Raw genomic sequence first — 21,324 nt, 5'->3', positions numbered from 1 at the left:
AAACACATGTGACGTGGTATTGTTCCTCCATAGTATCCAGGTTTTGTGTTTTATTTCACATAAGTTGAAGTTTTAATGACTGTGATCCTCAATAAGCAAAGGTAATATACACTTTCAAAACTTTTTTCTGTAGCAAAGTCATTCATTGTCCTGTCATCCCAGTAATGTAATATATGTCCACCGCTATGGAGTAGTGATCAGCGTGTCTGACTATGAAACTAGTGAGCTCGGGTTCGAATCCTGGTTGGAACTTCAACTTTATCCACAGTCCCTTATCTGCCATTAACCTCAGCAATTTTTTTTAGCACCTAGTGTCTTGATATGAAGAGTTTTATAGAAAATCTAGAAATTAGTCGCACTTTTTATTCATAGTAATATGAACTGTCCTTAGTGGCATGACTCCCACTAGTTACTTTTCACTGTCCTGACACGTACTGCAGCAGCAACCTCCAATGGGATATTTATAGGGTTTCCTATTATTCGCTGTTTCATGTGTCCACTGTAGGTTTTGGAATGTATCCTCTGTGGATATGGGGGAATTACTGTATCATCATTCAGTAGTTTTGAGTCAATGCAGAATGTAGTACCATCAACTTGCATACAGGTAGCATCATTTTGAAGAGACTGCAGAACTCTCAGGGGAACAGAAGGATATTAATCTCAGACTCCAATGGAACTGAGTATTGTGTATCTGAATCGATTGATGGCATCAAACAGTGAATCACGATACTTACAGGAATGTGGTCTTGCAGACTTTATACAATCGTCCATACAAAAGGAGTGGTTAGCACAGTAAGTCTTGGACTTCAGTGCGTTTAAATCCCTCCTCCATAGAGACAGAAAAAAATGTAATACCTATGTCCTCTACTATGCTTGAATTTGAAACCTTTTTTAGGACATATTGAATAAATTAAAGCAAAGAATTGTGATATTAATATTATTCATGTGACTTTGTGTATATTAGTAGTGTATTTTGCCTCTCTTAATGTATGTAATAGGATTATATGGCACAGATTATTTATCAATCATGAATAAGGATGCAAATAAATACTTCCCATCTTTTTCTTGTGCATCATGTCTTTTATTTTTAGATAACATTTTCATAAATGATTACATTGAGAATCTATAAGTTTTAAAAATGTTTGAATGATGTATCAATTAGCAATATTGATAACTGGTTCAGAGATCTGCTGTTCATTTGTCAGAGGAATAAAACACCATGAGATACAGTTTTGTGTTACATTTTAAAACTAAATTACATTGGATCTTCTTCAGTAAGCTTAGACAACAAAGTAGCATATATATGGGCACTTCATATGCTTTCATATACTTTTAAAATACCCATTGCCTTTTCATTAATGCAGAATTTACAGATAATATTAAAAATTACTGTAGCTTGCAGGGTGAAATACCATATTTCATCGCATAATGGTCACACCCTTATTTATAGACAAACTGATCAGGACTTTAAAATTTCACCACATAATTTTCACTTGGATATTTCTGTTTATCATGATTTAGAATTATTTAAAAATAACGTGTCACCACTACAACACAAAGTACGAGAGAGAAACAGTAATGGTCGCTGATGAAAGTGAATGGAGTGGAGTTATGAGGTGATATCACCAAGTCAATGACCTCTGTGGACAGATTCAGTAGTCAGATATTATCGGCTTCAGGTATCAGAAGTACCAGTACATGTGATTCAATAATATCATTAATATTTTAGTTAATAAAAAAGTGTTTTTAATTTTTTAGTATTCACATTAAGGTTCCAGCGTTTCACACTAATACCAGCTTCCCTCCTTCCCCTTCCACTACGAATCACACAACTTAGCCCTGTTTGGTCACACACACACACCTCCGTTTTATGGAAGCTGATCACTGAAAATTGACGTGATCAATTATTCAAATTTAAATTTATTCTTCATATAATGGTCGCACCGTATATTTTCACTCAAAAAAAAAAAAACGGTATTAAAAATGCGACAATTATGCGATGAAATACGGTATTAATATTTCTGTGTAAAAGTGTTTTTATAATGTCTCAAATCTTGAAACAAAAGTTTGTAATCAGTAAAATTATTCATACTGTCAAACTGAAATGAACAATTTAAGACACTTTTTCAATACATTTATAATAATTACTGATGTGTATTCTTTTGGAGTCACAAAAATATACTATATTTAACTGTAGTGTTTACGTCCACTACATTTACAGAAGTTTTATTATCTGTCCGGTTACTTATTTATTCTTATATGGTTTGTCAGTCTAGTTACAACTGAGCAGCTACATGACTATGTAATACATTATGAAGTTCGAAAATAAAATTATTAATCTTCTGTGCATTTATCACAATCTGTTGCTGTTTAGTATGTGCTGTAACTGCTGGGTCTTGGTGTTCTTCCTTTACATTATGGTAGTAGAATTCATAATCTGACATTTTAATGGTATTTGTCTTTTCTCAACTTTTTCTTCCCATTCTTGCTTTCTTTTTAATCCCACATTTCATAGAGAAACAATGTAAGAGTGATTTGATTTAATTCCAAGAGAAAATAACATAATGAGTATGTATCTTTTTTTTAAATAGGAATGCTCGAATATTTTGAACATACTAAATCAACATTAACTTATGTAAGATTTTCAAAACATTTTAAAAAATTCCGGAAGAACTTCTTTGATCAAACTTTAAACATATTACATGAATATTAACCTATGTAAGATTTTCAAAACATTTTGAAAAATCCAGAAGAACTTTTTTGATCAAAGACGAATTTAACTGCTTCAGTAGTTTTCTTCTTAGCATCATTGTTATCACCAACATTTGCAGTACTTAATGGACCACCAAAGTTGAAGTTAAAACCTGCAACATACGAGTTAGAGATGTCCAATGAATAAGCCTTAATTCATTCCACAAGTAATAATGCTCTATATGTATTAGCTCATTGTGACAGCTGAAGTCAACACTTAAACAAAATGTTTTCATTAACATTCCACGCAAACACACATTTTATGACAACAGTTTTTCTTAGGCTAGGCTTATGCATTTTATAGTATTTAGTAAATCATTGTAATCACATTATGGTCCACTGGTAAAATATACTGGTAATATGGCCTAGAAAACATAAAATACATTACCGAAACACCTAAAAATACAAGCATAATCGAACAGGCAGATCATTTCCAAAGAGATACGAGCATATTAAAACAATACAACAATCAAGGAATAAATCAAATTATGCAGAACACATCACCACACCAACCATATTTTAACACTTTTAAGATTTGGAGTTCTAAAGTTTTATCATATTTTTTTAAGTGTAATCAAATTTAGTGCGTATAATAGTGCACAGTTTTTCTACAATATTAGATTAAATGGAACTGATTTCAAAGAATTTATAAGCTCAAAGTTTCTTGGTTTGGAATTGGACAGTCACTTTGACTGGAAAACACACATAGACAGTATTACTCCAAAATTGAGCTCCGCCTGTTGTGCATTAAGATCCTTATCTTTTATTGGTGGTATGAACAGCCTTAATAAAATTTCATATTTTGCATACTTTCATTTTATGATGAGATGACACTACCTATACTCGTGCGCTTTGCTGCACTTGTTACAAATAAATATCACTGATTTATATCCATTATACAGAGGGTGCCAAAAAAAAGTATACACACTTCAAGCAAAGAAAAAACTATATTAACGTAACAAAGCAGGCAAGACAGGTAATTATATAAATAATTACAGACCAATTTCTTTAACAAGTGTCATTGCAAAAACAGCAGAACATATGATTTCAGTGAGGTTAAATTGGTTTTTAGAAAGTAATAACATACTACCAGCAGCACAAACAGGATTCAGACAACACCCATCTACAAAAGAAAATACAATTCAGCTCTCCCAAGATGTCAAAGAATCTTTCAACAAAAATCAAGATATTCTATCAGTTTTCATTGATTTTCAGTATGGACGTATAAACTACTTGAAAAACTCACAAAACTAGGCGTTCAGAACAACATGTTAAACTGGATCACTCACATCTTTTCCCAGCGTTTCTGTGCTACAAAATACAATACTTCCAAATTCCAGCAAATAAAAATAGGCCTCCCACAAGGTGCAGTACTGAGTACAACCTTGTTTAACATCTACATCAACGATCTCCCCCCCGGCTGTTTCAAGCGCAGAAATAAAGACATCTCTTTTTGCAGACGACATGGTCATGTGGACATCTTCCCCACAAATAGTCAAATCCAAAACTTCAATGGAAAAGGCTCTGATCCTATTAGAAAAGTGGATTGACAACAATTTGATGGCCATAAATACTGATAAAACAACGTTTCATATATTTAGTTTGAAGAAAAAAATCCCAAAACTAAATCTACAGTTCAAGAAAACAAACCTGAGACAAACATATGAAACGAAATATTTAGGGACAATTTTTGATTCAAAATTATCTTGGAGAAATCATATTGAAGCAGTAGTAAACAAATCAACAAAAAGACTTCCAATTTTAAAGAGATTAGCTGGAGCAAAGTGGGGTAGTAATCGGCAGACTTTGAACATCACGTACAAAACATTCATCAAGCCAATACTTCTCTACAATGCGGAGGTATTAATTACAGCAAATAATTTCAACCTGAATCGACTAGAATTATGCCAAAATCAGGCCCTGCGACTAATAACTGGTGCAGCAAAATCAACCCCAATCACGACAATGCAAGCCCTAACCAAGAACCCTCCAATATATCTCATTCTAGAGGAGCAGGCACTAACACATCATGAAAAAATGCTACAGTTAACAACAACAAAATGGGAAAAAAGACTGTTACAACCAACCAAGTTGAAAACACAAACAAGTTTCCTGTCCAAAGTCACGGAAATAAAAACAGAATTGAATCTCCCTAAATCTAAAGAAAACATTTTAAGCAGAGAAAACCCTCTAACCTTCGAACCAATTAACATTCAACTAGATTTAGAAGAACCAGTTACAAAATCTGAAACTTCCAAACCTGTACTAAAAGCACTAGCATTAGAAGCTGTGAACAATAGATACCCACCAGAAGAATGGTTACATATCTACACAGAGGGTCTACTATCGATAACAACTCAAGATCAGGAATTACGTGTGCATTTGTCATTTTATCAACCAGCAGGATATCATACAACAAATTTTGATGTGGAAATAATGGCTATTCATATCTCACTCCAACACCTACTATACAGAATAGATAAATTTCAAAATGCTGTCATACTCTCTGATTCTAAAGCAGCATTATATGCGATAAATTCATATAAAATGATATCGGTCCAAATTAAAGAATGTCACAAAATGATCCAAGAACTTCAAAAACTACAGAAAGAAATTCAATTGCAATGGAATTGCTGGAAATGAAACTGCTGATTTTCTTGCCAAAAAAGAATCCAATTTAATTCAGAATACAAATACAAGCCTACCTTTTACATGCATGAAAAGACTAATTAAAAACAAATATAAAATCAAGCAAAACCAAGCACTATGTACCAAAGCCAAAGATAAAAAATGGAGTATTTTTATAAAAAAAAAAACAAATTATTCCAGAAATCCTACGTAAATCTGCAGTAGCAAAATTCAGACTGCTTACGGAACACGATTATTTGGCCAAACACTTGAATAAAATAGGAATTTACATGAATAATTTCGAGGGAAAAATTGTTCCGGGGCCGGGTATCGAACCCGGGACCTTTGGTTTAACGTACCAACGCTCTACCACTGAGCTACTCGGGAACTCTAACCGACACCGATCCAATTTTTCCCTCTATATCCACAGACCTCAAAGTGGGCTGACAACTGTCAAGCAACCAACTTCGAGTGCACACTAACTCCGTGTGACTTAAATTGTGGTTTTCTGTTAACGAACAGTAACATGTATTATGCAAATCAAGATTTTCAGGTATAACTCCCTGTAAAGTTGATTTGAATAATTTCGAGGGAAAAATTGTTCCGGAGCCGGGTATCGAACCCGGGACCTTTGGTTTAACGTACCAACGCTCTACCACTGAGCTACTCGGGAACTCTAACCGACACCGATCCAATTTTTCCCTCTATATCCACAGACCTCAAAGTGGGCTGACAACCGTCAAGCAACCAACTTCGAGTGCACACTAACTCCGTGTGACTTAAATTGTGGTTTTCTGTTAACGAACAGTAACGTGTATTATGCAAATCAAGATTTTCAGGTATAACTCCCTGTAAAGTTGATTTGAATAATTTCGAGGGAAAAATTGTTCCGGAGCCGGGTATCGAACCCGGGACCTTTGGTTTGGTACGTTAAACCAAAGGTCCCGGGTTCGATACCCGGCTCCGGAACAATTTTTCCCTCGAAATTATTCAAATCAACTTTACAGGGAGTTATACCTGAAAATCTTGATTTGCATAATACACGTTACTGTTCGTTAACAGAAAACCACAATTTAAGTCACACGGAGTTAGTGTGCACTCGAAGTTGGTTGCTTGACGGCTGTCAGCCCACTTTGAGGTCTGTGGATATAGAGGGAAAAATTGGATCGGTGTCGGTTAGAGTTCCCGAGTAGCTCAGTGGTAGAGCGTTGGTACGTTAAACCAAAGGTCCCGGGTTCGATACCCGGCTCTGGAACAATTTTTCCCTCGAAATTATTCAAATCAACTTTACAGGGAGTTATACCTGAAAATCTTGATTTGCATAATACACGTTACTGTTCGTTAACAGAAAACCACAATTTAAGTCACACGGAGTTAGTGTGCACTCGAAGTTGGTTGCTTGACGGTTGTCAGCCCACTTTGAGGTCTGTGGATATAGAGGGAAAAATTGGATCGGTGTCGGTTAGAGTTCCCAAGTAGCTCAGTGGTAGAGCATTGGTACGTTAAACCAAAGGTCCCGGGTTCGATACCCGGCTCCGGAACAATTTTTCCCTCGAAATTATTCAAATCAACTTTACAGGGAGTTATACCTGAAAATCTTGATTTGCGGAATTTACATGAATCCAAATTGCCCTCTATGCAACAAAGAAGAAGAAATGACTGAAGATCATCTACAAACCTGTGAAGTTCTACTTGATGGATCCACCACAGAGAAATATTGGAGAGCAAGAACGCTAATGGCTTCGTTACCAAAGCCCGGCATTTGATAACAACAACATGACAAAGCTGAATTCATACAGAAGAAAATAATGAGCACTAATCATCTTAGAACTTTTACAGTTACAACAGTTGCTCAAAATGCCCATCATGAGTGTCGAAAAAGTATGTTAACATAACAAGCTGAATGCATACAAACAGAAAATGATGAGCACTAATCATCTTAGACTTTTACAGTTACAACAGTTGCTCCATGGGCGTTGACACACTTCTGAGTACGTTAAACTACTGTTCGAACAACATTTGCGAAAGTGTACTCAGCGACTGCAGCACATGCCGTTTCAGTTTCTTCCCGAAGTGCTGCCAGTGTAGCTGGTATTCTACAGTATACAGCATTCTTAAAGAGTCCCCTATAGATAAAAGTCCAATGGAGTTAGGTCAGGAGAACACAGTGGAAACTCAATCGGACCTCTTCGTCCTATCCAGTGCCCTGGAAGATTGTTATCAAGGTACGCACATACATCTCAATGGTAATGTGTTGGTTCACCATCCTATTGGAAGTAAAATTCCTCATTTCCATAGAGTGTACAAATGGCAGGTAAGATGGATGTGCGTAACATGTTCAGGTACACTTGGCCAGTTACTGCCATCAAAAAAGAATGGTCCAATTAGACCCCTAGATGACAACCCACATTCCAGGTAAATTAACAGCCTTTTCCACAAAAACATGTGGATTGTTTGCACACCAGTAAACACAGTTATGCCGGTTAACAGTTCCTTTCAACTTAAATTGTGCCTCATCGGATCAAACAACTTTCCCTATGAAGGCTCCATCCTTTTGCACCATATTCCGAAACCACTCGCAATACTGCATTCTCCGATCAGAGTCATCTTCATTTAATGCATGCAAAAGTCTTGGGATGGAAACTTTCAACTTTGCTGTTTTAATAATACAATGTATGCTGGTTCTGCTAATCCCAGTCTCACGTGCACATTGCTTTGTAGATTTCTGCGGTGATTGCTCAAAATGTTCCAAAACCATAGCCGAGAATGCAGGGCTTGTTGATGTGCGAAGTCTCCCAGATCTGCCCTTGTGAACATTGCATACGGTACCATGAGTCTCAAATTTGTCACGAATGTGTGCAATTGTTAATCACATTGGTGGTTCTGTTCTGTACTCACGTCTCCATTGCCATTGAACTTCAACAACATTCTCGGTTCTCCAATACCACTTCAAAATTGCTTTCTGCTGTTCAAATGTTAATCTTGGCTCCATTTTGTTGATTGACCTATTGCGCAGCAACGCTAGCATAACATTTTTTCGGCGCCCTCTGTACTTTCAAATACAGCTTTTGTTATTATTAGTGAATAGTTAATTTATTATAAGTTGTTTGCTCCTGAATTATTTTCGATGTTCTATTTAGAACTATGAATGTAACTGTTATTACCATGCAGTACTTTCTGGAGTTGTTCAATTCAGTGACAGCTCATAAACATTTAATGCCTAGTGCCAGAGATAAGGAATAAACAGTAACAATATTGACATTATTATTATTATTATTATTATTATTATTATTATTATTATTATTATTATTATTATTATTATTATTATGAAAAACACAAAGTTCGAATTAGAGAAAAAATGCGGGCTTGTCGGTTAATAGACAGGCTTTTCATCAATAATGTAATGTAATAGTAGGATGAGTTGAAACATCAGTTGTATGGGCAACAATGATAGAAACATAGTCTACAATGAATCATTCTACTTCTACATGGTACACTTTTAACATCCACTCAAGCAACTCGTTTTGATAATGAAGTACTCTTAAAAGCTGTTGACTTGATTAAGTGTTCTTTTAACTTTTTAAGTCTTTAACTCAGAACTGAAGTGAACTAATTCATTAAACACACCCCTGTATTCTGAGTTGTGCCTTCTTAATGCTAAATTTATTACCGCATAAAATTTTATGCAATAAATTTAGGACAATCTTGTTTTCTCAACATACTCATTGTGTTTTGCAATCGCAAGTTTGTAATTTAAGTTTAACTGAATTTTAATATTCGCTTTAACGAGTATAGACAAACTGAAGATGTTATTCATATGAATCTTTGATTTTTTATGTGTTTTATTTTATCCTTCACGCCTAAGTGTAGTAAATCTGTGACACCTACTTTTGACTAGTTATATTTACCTCGGAACAGAACACACAGGATACAGAAGAATGCATTCTCCATATCTCATCCACACAACCAGTTGTTGTTTTTTAAAATAAACATCCAAGTTGAATTTGTCAGATCTGTTAACTTTAGCACTTTGCTGTTTTTGGTGAATATTTAAATGCCATGTAAAATATTTAACACGAAGTTAATTTTCATTATGTTAATATTTAAAGCGGAGATTTTAATAAAGTGATAATTGAATTAATTTCTTCACAAAATTACCTAACACGATAACATTTCACAGTTTACAATTTCGCACTACAGTTAGAAATATACTAAAATAAAAGCATTCTTAAACAAAGTATTTTAAGAAACCGGAAGGGATTTTATTACCTTATTTTTGCATCCTTCCCTCTACGAAACTTATTCTGACAAAGCGAGAGAACAGACAAGAGTGTGAGGAGTAAGGAATTGAGATAGTAAATGGGGTTGTATACAGCTACCCAAGCATTTAAAAACGAGAGTGGTAAACTATGCCTGGCACGTTTCAGATGCTGAAATGGATGGGAGAAGATGAACATTGCACGTGCATCCCATTATATTTCTTATGGGATGTAGTGCCTGGCACAGATCCTTGCTGCAAACACTGGTTACGATGAGGTTGGCGGCAACTATAATATTGGCGGTAGAGTTTCAAAGTACAAGCATAACTTATTTCTCTCTTGTTTTTTGCGTGTTCTCTTGTGTTCTGGTAGTGCCATGGCATGATGACACTGCCTCTAAAGCCGTCCCTTGTTGAATTAATTCTACATTTGAGCTTGCTACTATTATTAGACCTAACAGCATCTGAAACATAATATATCTGTAAGAACTGAGGGTTGTTACTCTCAGTTGGAAGAAGGCTTTGTCACCAAACGATACCATTAGGAATAAGGTGTTGTACTGTCTTATATAAAACGTGTGTTGATAAAGGATATTTTACTATAAGTAAGGTTTTAATTGGTTGTGGGGGCTCTTGAATTTCAGGAAGTAAAACATTTCCAGCAGCACAACATAATCCATTTGGCTCATTACCCCATTTTTTTGCATTGCATTTATTACATATTATATCCATTTTACCTATTTGAATGCCATTAAACTGAGCACAATCGAATTTAGATCGTAATGGAATGCTAGCATATTAACTCTCGACTGTGCTCCCTAGTTCTAGTAATACACTATCGTTCATTAATTCTCTTAGAACGTTCAGCACACACACACACACACACTCTCTCTCTCTCTCTCCCTCCCTCCCCCTCTCCCCCCCTCTCCCTGTTCTTCTTAACTCTTATTAATTCTCCGAATTATATTTTGCCTTCAGGCAGAAGTGTTTTAGTATAACAGACTTTTGTTTTGGCATTTTCAAGTATAGTACAGGCCTGTTTGCCTAATGTTAACGTATAGAACCTTTTTCAGAGAATACTAAGCGAAATTATGTTCAACTTATATTTTCCATTAAACAAACGAAACACAAATCGAATTCAAAGCACCACATTCACTACCGCTTCTCTGAGTGCTGTCTGCATAATTCTCGATAGAGCAAGGCACAACCGCACTGTGTTACCTACAGAGCATTTGTTTATATAATTTAGGTCAACTGGGCATCACACGATTGGCACGAAGGCCAAGCAACACACGGCAAACCATCTCCACACTCAGCAGTGCATTTCAGTATCTCTGTAGCAGTGGTTGTGTTGTCCTATAGAAATAAAAAGAATACAATGATATCTGTATAAAATAGTGTTAAATAGATTTATTTTTATTGTCGTGAAAGGCTGTCTTAAATAAAGGCTGAGTTATTTGTTTTCACTTCATTGTATTAGTCTGATTAAGGCGGTAATGTAAAACATATTGTTATTTTAAAACTCGCATATCTCTTTAAATATCAGTCCTATCAAAATTTTACATAGAATCAAACATATTGGAAACATTTTTTAAAGCAACTTTTATGTAACATTTTTATATAAAATCAATAATAAGCTAGATATTTTGATTTATTTACTTCAGGCCCCCTTACAACCCCCCTTTCAAAGAAAGTATTTTGAATGCAATATAGCCTAAAATCTAAGTTGGAATTATCTTATTTTATATATCGATTTTCATAGAGATCAGTTCAGCCATTATTGAGTGAAAAGGTAACAAGGTAATAAATTGAACCTCGGAAGCTCACGAGCATGTAGGTATTCGATCTCTGCATAGGTTTTCATATGACAAAAATACATCAGAACCGCAAATAAACTATTAAAGATGAGCAAGAAACAAAGAATGATAGTGTAAATTATAAATAAATTTATTTAAACAATTAAATTGTTTTTCCTAAGGGTTCTCTGAACTATTAAACGCATAGGACACACTGCTGTTGCTCAGCTGTTATGAAAAAGGAGTTCACTATTCATGTATTACGGTCTTCAGTGTATTGCATAATTATCTTAAAGCTTTGAAAGGCCTGAGAAAAGGTTTAGTACAGAATTAAAATTTATTCATACTCATACCTTCTACTGAACTTATCAATAATTGTTTATGCTTGTAAACTAAATTAATCTGATTACCTATTATGTATTGCTGTCCCATTCTCTTGCTACAGAGATCTTTTAATAAGTAACTTCTATAAATCCAATGTAGTACCTGAATCGTTTCCATGGCTGTTTGATGCCCCAAAAAAGTCACTGCTTGCTTCAGGCGAAATGGCAAATGGAGGAGAGGCAATAAAATCTTGTCTAGAAGATACAGAAGTGCTGCTTCGTCCTTCAGGGCTTGAACAATTTAAGTAATTGTTCTTATTCTTCTCCTGTACAGTCATTTCTTCAATTTCTGTAAAAATATGCAATTAAAAATCGACAGCAACTTCTGGAAGTAATTCAGAAATCAATTGGTAATATTATTGGAGATTTCGGTTAGATATTCAACATTCTCTCTGAAATACTGTAGTAATATTAAAATCTGCGTGTATTTAGCCACATGTATTATTTTGTATTTTTCTATCTGCCAACATTTGTCCACCTGTTTCTGACTGTTGTTTAGTCAACTGTCCGAAGACAAGTCTGAACCTCACAAGTGATAACAAGAAGGCACCACTTGGAGGCAACTAGGCCAGGAGATAATGTAGCTATTATGTTTTATTATTATCATCAATTTACATACTTTGCAAAATTAAGATTGTAATGACGGGAGATATCAACAATGATAACTTGACAATCTACACCTTACTTCCTGCATAGAACTAGTGTGTTCACACACAGTTATTTTGTAAGAATTTATGCAGTACTCCCTTCAGCCAATTAAAAACCCCCCAGGACACTATATTTTAAATTCTGTCTAAAAGTGAAATCATAGGTTCTTGCATTGACATTGATATATCTTGGAGTTCAACACACAATGCAAAAGTCGTTTTCCAAAGCTGTATAAAAGAATTCTGATAATGTGAGTTCAGACTTCTGCGTTTATTAATTCTGTCGACCTTGTTTCTGTGGTTTGTCCACAACAAATTAATGACCCTGAACATTATTCCCACATGGGCGTTCCTGACGGGAATGGCTACCAAATAGCATTATTTTCAATAAATTTGGCGTCTCAGATTTTTCGAAAAAAGAAAAAAAGTTATTCAGAGTATGTAACACTTACTTTGTTCTTGATCTTAAATCAATGTTGGTAAAACTGACTTTAAGTAGACCATTTATTATGTAGTTCATTACCATTGAATTCAAGGCCCACTATTAGCTCGGCTTTCCATGCTCAGGGCCTGGTTTACAATTTCAGAGGCTCGGAGCTTAATTTTCTTTATAAAAATATGTGCAGTATTTTACAAAGAAATACTGATTTTGAGTTATTATATTTCTGGGACAAATATTTTCCACAACAAATTTGCCTGGAGCTCATTTAATGTGAGTAGATTTGACAGCCATATCATTAAAAATGCACATTTTTAGATTTTTAATCATACTTTTTATATTTTACCAGCATAAATGCATATATATTTTAGAGTTTTTAGTGCATAAAGAAGAAAGAAACTATTGGGTAGAATGTATAGGGTGCGGCGGTGGGATATGACGATTTTTATAGCCCTGTTGTGGGACACTCAGGACAAATTAAAAGAAAACACATATACTGGAAGTAATCTAGTACAATGCAATTTATTAATGCCTGATTACTCTTTAAAAACTGTATTTCGTAAATACGCTCCACAGCAACGAATACATTCCTGCAATCTGCTATGAAAATTCTGCATAACTCTCCCCAACAAAACAGGCTCGATGGCACTAATTTCGTTCCTTATGTTTTGTTTCAGCTGGATGATGGTGCGAGACTTGTTGCGATACACCCTATTTTCGAGATAACTTCGTAGAAAGTAATCAGCTGCAGTCAGGTCAGGAGATTATGGCGGCCAGACAATGTCTCCAAATCGTGAAATTATTCGTCATTGAAACATGTTTCGCAGACAGTTCATTGAACTATGAGCAGTGTGCGCTGATTACTTTCTATGGGGTTATCTCAAAAGTAGGCTGTATCGCAACAAGCCTTGCACCATCATCCAGCTGAAACAAAACATAAGGAACGAACCTGTTTTGTTAGGGCCAGATATGCAGAACTTTCTTAGCAGATTGCAGGAATGTATTCGTTGCCATGGAGGCTACTTACGAAATGTAGTTTTTAAAAAGTAATCAGACATTAATAAATTGCATTGTACTAGATTACTTCCAGTATATGTGTTTTCTTTTAATTCGTCCTGAGTGTCTCACAACAGGGCTATAAAAACCATTGTATTCCATTGCCGCACCCTATACAAGTAAAGAAAGCATAATCTCAAAAACTGAATTAGTTCCAATTGCAGAATAAGAAAGAAAATCCGCTGTTGTGCATTTGAAGATTAATTTGGAGGAGAATAATAAACGATTTGATGCAGATGAGATTTCAGTTGCCCAACATCTCAATGAAAAATAAATCATAGTTTCCGTGAAAAAAAAGTGAGTTTGAAGAAGACAATAATAGTAGCAATCCCTATAATGTAGCTGTACCAAAACGATGAAACTTTAAAAAATATTAATGAAGTTATGATGGTTAGAGCAATAGACAGTGAACATCTCTAGGTGTAACACCATTTCTCTCTCAAGCACTATCTACTAAAGAACTGCATTCAACAGTCCTGACAGAGGAAGCTGACTATATCTATACTTCAGAAAAAAAAACGCTAGATAATATTTAAGTACTGTACTGCATTGTATACAGATTAAATTATATGTACCGTATCTAGTAAATGCATGTGTTTTAAATCATATTTATTTTATTTCATGGGCATTTAAATATCATAAGAGATAGGTAATTTTCTATTTCACTATAATATTGGTCTAAATTCCTTCCCCCAATACCCATGTTATAATCAGGTTCTGCTACACTGTGTTGAAGTCTTCTCCATCATTTCGAAATATCAAACCAAACCCCACACATGTACTGCAATATGTAATACGTACCCATCATATCTTCTTCTATAGAGGATGAAAGATGTGGTGCGTCCTCACTTATTCTGTCGTCATTACTGACTTCATTATTTGTTGCTTCAGGCTGTATATCGACATGATTATTTGGCTGTGGATACCATGAAATGTTAGATTTTCACAAAAATGTACAGATATGGAAATAAATTTGGAGCCCCCGTATTGTATAAGTTATATTGCGCATGTGCAGTAAACAAGAGCCCCTGTATATATGCTACTTGTGAACAGTCTTGTGAAATTGTCACCTACATATAAATGGATTCCCATCAAGATTCACTCTAAATTTTAATTCCATATCTTATTGTTGTTTATTGTTAGTAAAATAACATGTACAAAAATACAGTCTTAACCCCTTCAGACCTGAATTTATATTAAACAAAAAAAAAAGTTGGTTACATAGTCATTCTGGGGATTCAAAATTCTCAAATCAAGTCTTCACAAAAAATCAAAATTTGGGGACAATTTTGATCCCTGGGGCCCCAAAATTTTAAATTTTATTTTTAATTCAGTATAGGAATGTTTCAAAAATAATATTCTCCATTTCTATCACATTGAATTTTTCAAAATACTTAAAAGTATCGAAGACATTCCAAAAAAGAAAAAAAGAAACAATGTACATTATAATGTACATCAGGCCTGAAGGGGTTAATTCTTCCCTGAAGGAGTAAAAACTCGTGCTCAGGGAGTTATCTAAACACATACTTAACACAAACAAAGATAATTATTTGACACAAAGTGGGTCAAGGAAAAAAAAATTATAGGAATAAATTAACTTTAAAAATACAATTTCAATTTAACTCATACAAATACATATTAAATCAATATATATTCTTTAAAAATTAATTCCTAACGCTATTTTTTTAAATTTCTGATACTAAAATTTTCCAAATTTGGGTATTTTTCAATTATTTTATTATATAACCTTGGACCTTGGCTAAGAGCTGTGCTTGTGAAACACTTCAGTTCCTGTAGTCGTATAAAATCGGATCTCTTAGTTCCATATTTATGATGATACAATATGAATTTATTGTGATTTTTATGTATGAAGTTTAATAAGGCAATATAATAAATTTGTTTAATTTTCAAAACATTAAAATCAGTGAACAAAAGCTCGGATGAGTAATCAATTGGTTTATTAAGGCATATTTTAATTATTCTTTTCTGAATAAGACACATTAATGGAGTGAGATTAGAATTGCAAGCATTTCCCCATCCTAAAATTCTATACTAAATCGTGTACATATTCTTTCATTATTGATAATTATACACAACAGAAACCCAATATAACATGGTCTGGTATACTGTGGGGAATAGTATGTTTTTCGAGAAAAACACCATTGTTAGTGAAATTCTTAATTGCAGAGGTTTTCTAAGCAATCTGCATAGAACAATTCGATGGTATTCAGGAGCTTTATGTGTTCATGTGGTTTATTTGTGTAGAAAATTATTTGCAATAAGAGTCCGAAGTTTAATTTTCATTTATCTCAAAACTTATTTTTAATGACTTACCTCCTTTTACCAACACCATCGAATTGTGCTTTACAGTTTATCACTTACCCTACCTTGAGTCTATTTCTAGCTCCCTATCAGTAAATTTCGAATGACTGTTTTTATTCTGAGTAGTTTTGTAAAGAATGTGCAGTTTCTAACTGTTTAAAGCCAGTTAAATACTTCTTGTCCACAGGTATATAGTCTTAACCATACAATTTACCTAGTATTGTATCTTGAGTTCAGTGCACATGTGATGTCTCAGGAATGAAAAGAGTATTTAGTGAGTGATGAACACAAAGTAATTGATCGTGTGAAGAACTGGGAATCAACACCCAGAAAGAACAATTATTATAGAATGGATGAAAGAACATAAACTTAGAAGTACTGTCACTCTACAGATCGCCTTCTGATACTGCGATTAGCTTGTACCTAATGTGGATGTGACGTATGTCCCCAACAACTGCACTTCTACTGTTTCGAGAGTCTCAAAGTTATAATGAGGTAATACATGAATACTAGTAATTTCTGTATTTATTCAAAGAAATAGGGCTTCTATGTGCAAAAATTTGTGAGCATGGAAATTAATAATTATGTTTTTTTATGAATATACAGATGTTTATGCAATTGCAATTTTGTCATTGTATCTACCGCATAACCACATTTATTGTAAACACTTGTAAGGTAGGTGTATCAAACAAGGACCATCTGAAGTTTGGGACCATTTATGTTTTTAATGGTAAAATATGGGAAATCTTTATTTTCTGTGTTCACAGTTCAGTTAGTACTCTCTTCGAAAAAAAATGTTCTAAATGTAGATTCTTGCCGTGGTAATTATTTCAAAATTAGCTGTCATGAGGGCCTTCTTGAAAGCACAGGTACTAAATAAGACACAGGCTGTCTTTATTGTTGTTTATTACAGGGATGTCTGAAGATTCTTCACTGTTAATGACTACTGATCTTAAATCATGACATCATTAGGATTATCAACTTCTGCCTTTTCTTCGGATGACAGGTCTGGTACATCTACATTTGAACCTGAGTTTCCTTCAATAGGTCGCAGATTCAGGAATAACTTGAAGGGAAAACTTTCTGTTCCTCGAAACCTTGCAATAAAATTACCTGGAGGCATTGCTCTGAGCCAAGCAGATGAAAATAGTTCACCATATCTTGAACATTCTGACACTTCATGCACCAAACAAGGTCCAAGGCTCACCCGGGCCTTATTAGAGACCTGCAGTTTTTCTTCAGTCTCTTGCTCACTACTCCCTCGCCACCAATTATATCTTATATCTAATTATATTATCTTCAAAAGAAATAAAACAGCTTTCGAAAAATGTATAATACCTGAAATTTTAGTTACAAATGGCTGCAGAAATACGTAAAAACTGCACTTTCCACAATTAGCCAAACACATCAAAATACAATGGCAGCAAACCAGTTACAGCTGACATGTGATATTAGCACTGTTAAATGCGCACTAGTAGAGGATCCAATCACTGTTGTCATCTAGCAGATATTGCATATACTTTTAACACAAGAAGGGGTGGACCTTAGTTTAAAAGATTCATCTATACAGCAGGACGAATAGAAGAAATAGTGTACGCACTCTGTGAGTTTACACAGATCCGCCGCTACACGGCGCTGTTACTGCTAAGCGCGGACTCAGAAGGAATTCACAGTACTTGTACGCTGAATGTAGTCCTTTTTAAAAGCAAATTTCTTTCGTTTAATCCGGCTATTCGTAACTTAAGAAATACCTTTATAGTCTCTTATTTATAATTAATAGTCTTCTATCAGGTATTACTATTATGAAAGTTCGTAACAGAAAATACAATGGGATCTGAAACGTTGTGAAAGCAATTATACGTTCAGTATTTAAATAATCATTTCGTAACAAGTTGCGAATTCAGGGACAGAAAAACCTACGAAATGCTAGTAAATAAAGAGTTGAATGATATTTTATGTGCCTATAAATTAATTAAATTACTCACCATGATTAGTTGCCTGCTACCTTTGAGAGTTTGTGAGATGACTTGACGGATTTACGAGCCTGTAAAAATCTTCGGATTTACTTTGTCCTGAAGAAGAATCGGCACTTCAAATAGTAGTAGACTAATTTCGGAATAATATCGATGATGTGTTCTCTGCAACAACCTGCTCCCGAAGACTGGATCAAAAGAGCGTCAAGATAGATCTCATCCCACATTTCACTTGCTGAGCTAATCTTTTCTTTAATTTTCAATTCTGTTTGAATAAGTACGTCATATACAGCTTGGGAGGGATGGTTTAAAAAACTAACGTTCCTACCTGATCGGTAGTCTTTGATTTGGGTGAGAGCTGCGACATTCCTGTTGAAGGGCACGCAGGGTACACGCAATAAACTTAGAGGAATGATATACTACATAATCGGCCACATAATACACTAAACATGTCAATCAACGCAGCAGGAGTGGTATTCACCAACTCGGGCACAGCACTTTCCCAGTATTGACCATGTATTTTGTCATGAATAACATTTTTTTCTTTTACACAGGTTTCTACAGACTTCCTAACTGTCTTGTTGAGTAATTCCACATTTCGCGCTAATGTTCGCATTTGGTTCACAAACGATGTGAGTAGTTCATCGTCACTTTTCGTTTCAGAGTTTCCAGCAATGTTAAGAAGGATTTGCTTCGTAGTAAATACATATGGAGGAAATCTATCGTCGAAGGATGGTCATCTGAACTGAGTGAAGACAAAATTCCCAAGTGATGTTCCAAGGGGTCTTGGGCGAGTTTCCTTGTTAGGATATATTTGTATCCTTTGCTCCGGAGCCATTCGCTCATTTCTAAGGTACTCTGCAAGGTTACTACTAAACATTGTTGTAGCAGACGCAAATGTGTTGGTTGTAGTTGTGAGACACTGAAGAAAATCAGTAAGGAATTAGTGATCAGAAGAGTCTTCATAAAGAGTCTTAGCAGAAATGTGTGAATATAATGCGGCGGCAATACAGTTTAAATGCCTTGTAAATTCTTCAGTGCCCTCACTGCCTTCGAACCCGATGACCCTAATTCTAGATAAAATTTGAGGCCTTTGGAGACCTGTTGCTAAAGAGTTGGAACGCGAGTCTGGTGGCACCCATTCTCTTAAAGGACGAGAGATATAAATGAGCTGTTGTCAAACTTGGGGCAAACCCTACACATTCGCACATCCAGATAAGTCTTCCTTAAAAAATCTCCTATAAAAACTAAAATTGATATTTTTCTCCTTGCAAGAGAGTTCGATTTTATCATGGAAATAATTTCTTATGCATTTCAGTATGTGCACAAAATCTAAGAATGCCCGTATCTTTCTCTTTGTTGTCGAACAGATTAGGAATACAGTATTGTGCTGGAAATTTTTTCCATTGGTTTCTAAGACTTCCAGGCCTTCCTATTTGTTTGACTGCCATCAGAAGTGAAACCGACTACTCTCGCCCCAACTGCTTCTAATTGTAGTATAACTTGTATAAGAATTTTAGCGAGAATGTCACCTGGAATAGCGTTTCTGCTAGCGTAAATAGCAATTGGTTGAATCCAATCTTGCATAAATAATAATACATGATTTGCTAATTGTGTCTTTTGGACATCAGGCGTGAGATCTCCGAAATCAACAAATACGTCCACTTTAAGGGAATAATTATTAAATTTAATTTCTTCTCTGAATTTGACCTCATCGAATATTACCACTCCGCTACGTTTATTTTCACATATTTCATCATTTCGGTAAATTAGAGAAAATGTGAGGAACAACTCTTGGTTGTAATTTTCAACGCACTTGCGGTATTTCTATCTTATGACGTTTTATATTAAAACAGTCTGATCGGTTATTTACCGAAAGCTGCCTATATTTCCGCGGAATCGCTCTAGCCCACTTTCCAAACTCATTTTTTTCTTTGTATTTCGATCTACAACCCGGAACAAAACAGTACGGAAGTTTTGTAATTATTTTGTAAACCACCACACAATATTCTTTTGTCACTGGTTAATCCAAAGCACAACAAATTGAAGACATCTACATAACTCTCAATAACAAAGCACATTAACAACTCCTAGCAACTTTCATCATTAAACGAGCGAGAAATATATTTTCGAGGCATCTGACTTCAGACAACAGATGGACCCTAGCGATCGAAGCGCCACTAGTTGTCCGGTCCGCCACCGACAATGGGAAAGCATAGAAGTGCGTACACTATTTCTTCTATTCGTCCTGATACCAGTAATACAATAGTTACAGTACTTTCCTCAGGAAACCTGGCAAAGGGAAATGGACTTTAGGACATTAAAGAATCGTTGGAAGGGAACTAAACTGGGATCGCAAGGCAGTAGTTTTCAAAAACTTTTATAGTTTAACTGTAGATTTACAGCATGTAAATGAATCTTATATCTGAACGAAAAAGTTTGAGGTAAAATTACAAGTTAGCTGCAGAGGTCTCTTACGAACAAAACACAGAAAATGGAAGCAATTGTCTTTCAAAGGTCACAACATTTAGGGGTTCTGAAAAGAAACCACTCGGCTGGAGGGATCATCATGCTGATCATATGCTACCCCCGTACTGGTTGAATGGTTATTCACTTCTGTCGAAGAATGTGAACATGAGGCCAACAGTTGACTGATCGGCTTTGGCCCTTCATGGACTGTTGCACCGCAGAGAAAAAAGCAAATTATGTGTGATTATAATTATTATACTCAAAAATTAATTTACAGAACACTGCAACATAATTCTCATTTATACGAACAGGAAGCTTAATTTTCTTTCTTCCATTGTATAAAGTACATTACTACAAAGTGAAAAACAATGTCACCCAAACTTTGATGAGATAAATTTTCCTTTTTAGAAACACTTGCATGCTTATAATATCTGTTTCAAAATTAAAATATGCTAGAGCTTATAGAATTATGTTTATTGTTTACTATGCGAGAAGAATACTCTCTGTGAATTCTGTGGCTCCAAGGTAAAATGTGATGTCATTTTTTGCAGTTTTTCAGGAGTGAGCCTTTAAAGTTTGAATGACTATATAAAATCATAATA

General features: G+C 34.9%; 2 protein-coding genes and 1 non-coding gene across 4 annotated transcripts in view; 2 read left to right on the top strand and 1 right to left on the bottom strand.

Annotated features, from left to right (window-relative positions):
• Window positions 1–10,248, top strand: part of Elp1 (elongator complex protein 1) — an 89,287-nt gene extending 79,039 nt beyond the window's left edge. Inside the window, exon 15 of one of the 2 annotated variants that reach the window (XM_069839676.1) lies at window positions 9,807–10,248. The gene's annotated coding sequence lies outside the window, so the exon portion shown is untranslated. Of the gene's footprint in view, window positions 1–505; window positions 2,360–9,806 lie in introns of those variants that run through there. The other variant, XM_069839677.1, reaches the window with a different exon arrangement.
• The window catches only part of LOC138709142 (uncharacterized), a 71,747-nt gene continuing 52,912 nt past the window's right edge, over window positions 2,490–21,324 (bottom strand). Inside the window, exons 9-11 of the mRNA XM_069839678.1 lie at window positions 14,760–14,874; window positions 11,920–12,105; window positions 2,490–2,864 (exon numbers count right to left, since the gene is read on the bottom strand). Of these exons, the coding sequence (XP_069695779.1) occupies window positions 2,728–2,864; window positions 11,920–12,105; window positions 14,760–14,874 (438 nt within the window). The 3' untranslated portion in view covers window positions 2,490–2,727. The remainder of the gene's footprint in view (window positions 2,865–11,919; window positions 12,106–14,759; window positions 14,875–21,324) is intronic.
• TRNAN-GUU (transfer RNA asparagine (anticodon GUU)) lies at window positions 6,563–6,634 on the top strand. The gene has a single exon. It is a non-coding gene; the product is annotated as a tRNA-Asn (tRNA).

Source organism: Periplaneta americana, chromosome 11, assembly GCF_040183065.1.
Source record: "Periplaneta americana isolate PAMFEO1 chromosome 11, P.americana_PAMFEO1_priV1, whole genome shotgun sequence".
NCBI lineage: Eukaryota > Metazoa > Arthropoda > Insecta > Blattodea > Blattidae > Periplaneta > Periplaneta americana.
The sequence above is the reverse complement of the archived record's forward strand: the minus strand, read 5'-3'. Positions and strand labels throughout refer to the sequence as shown.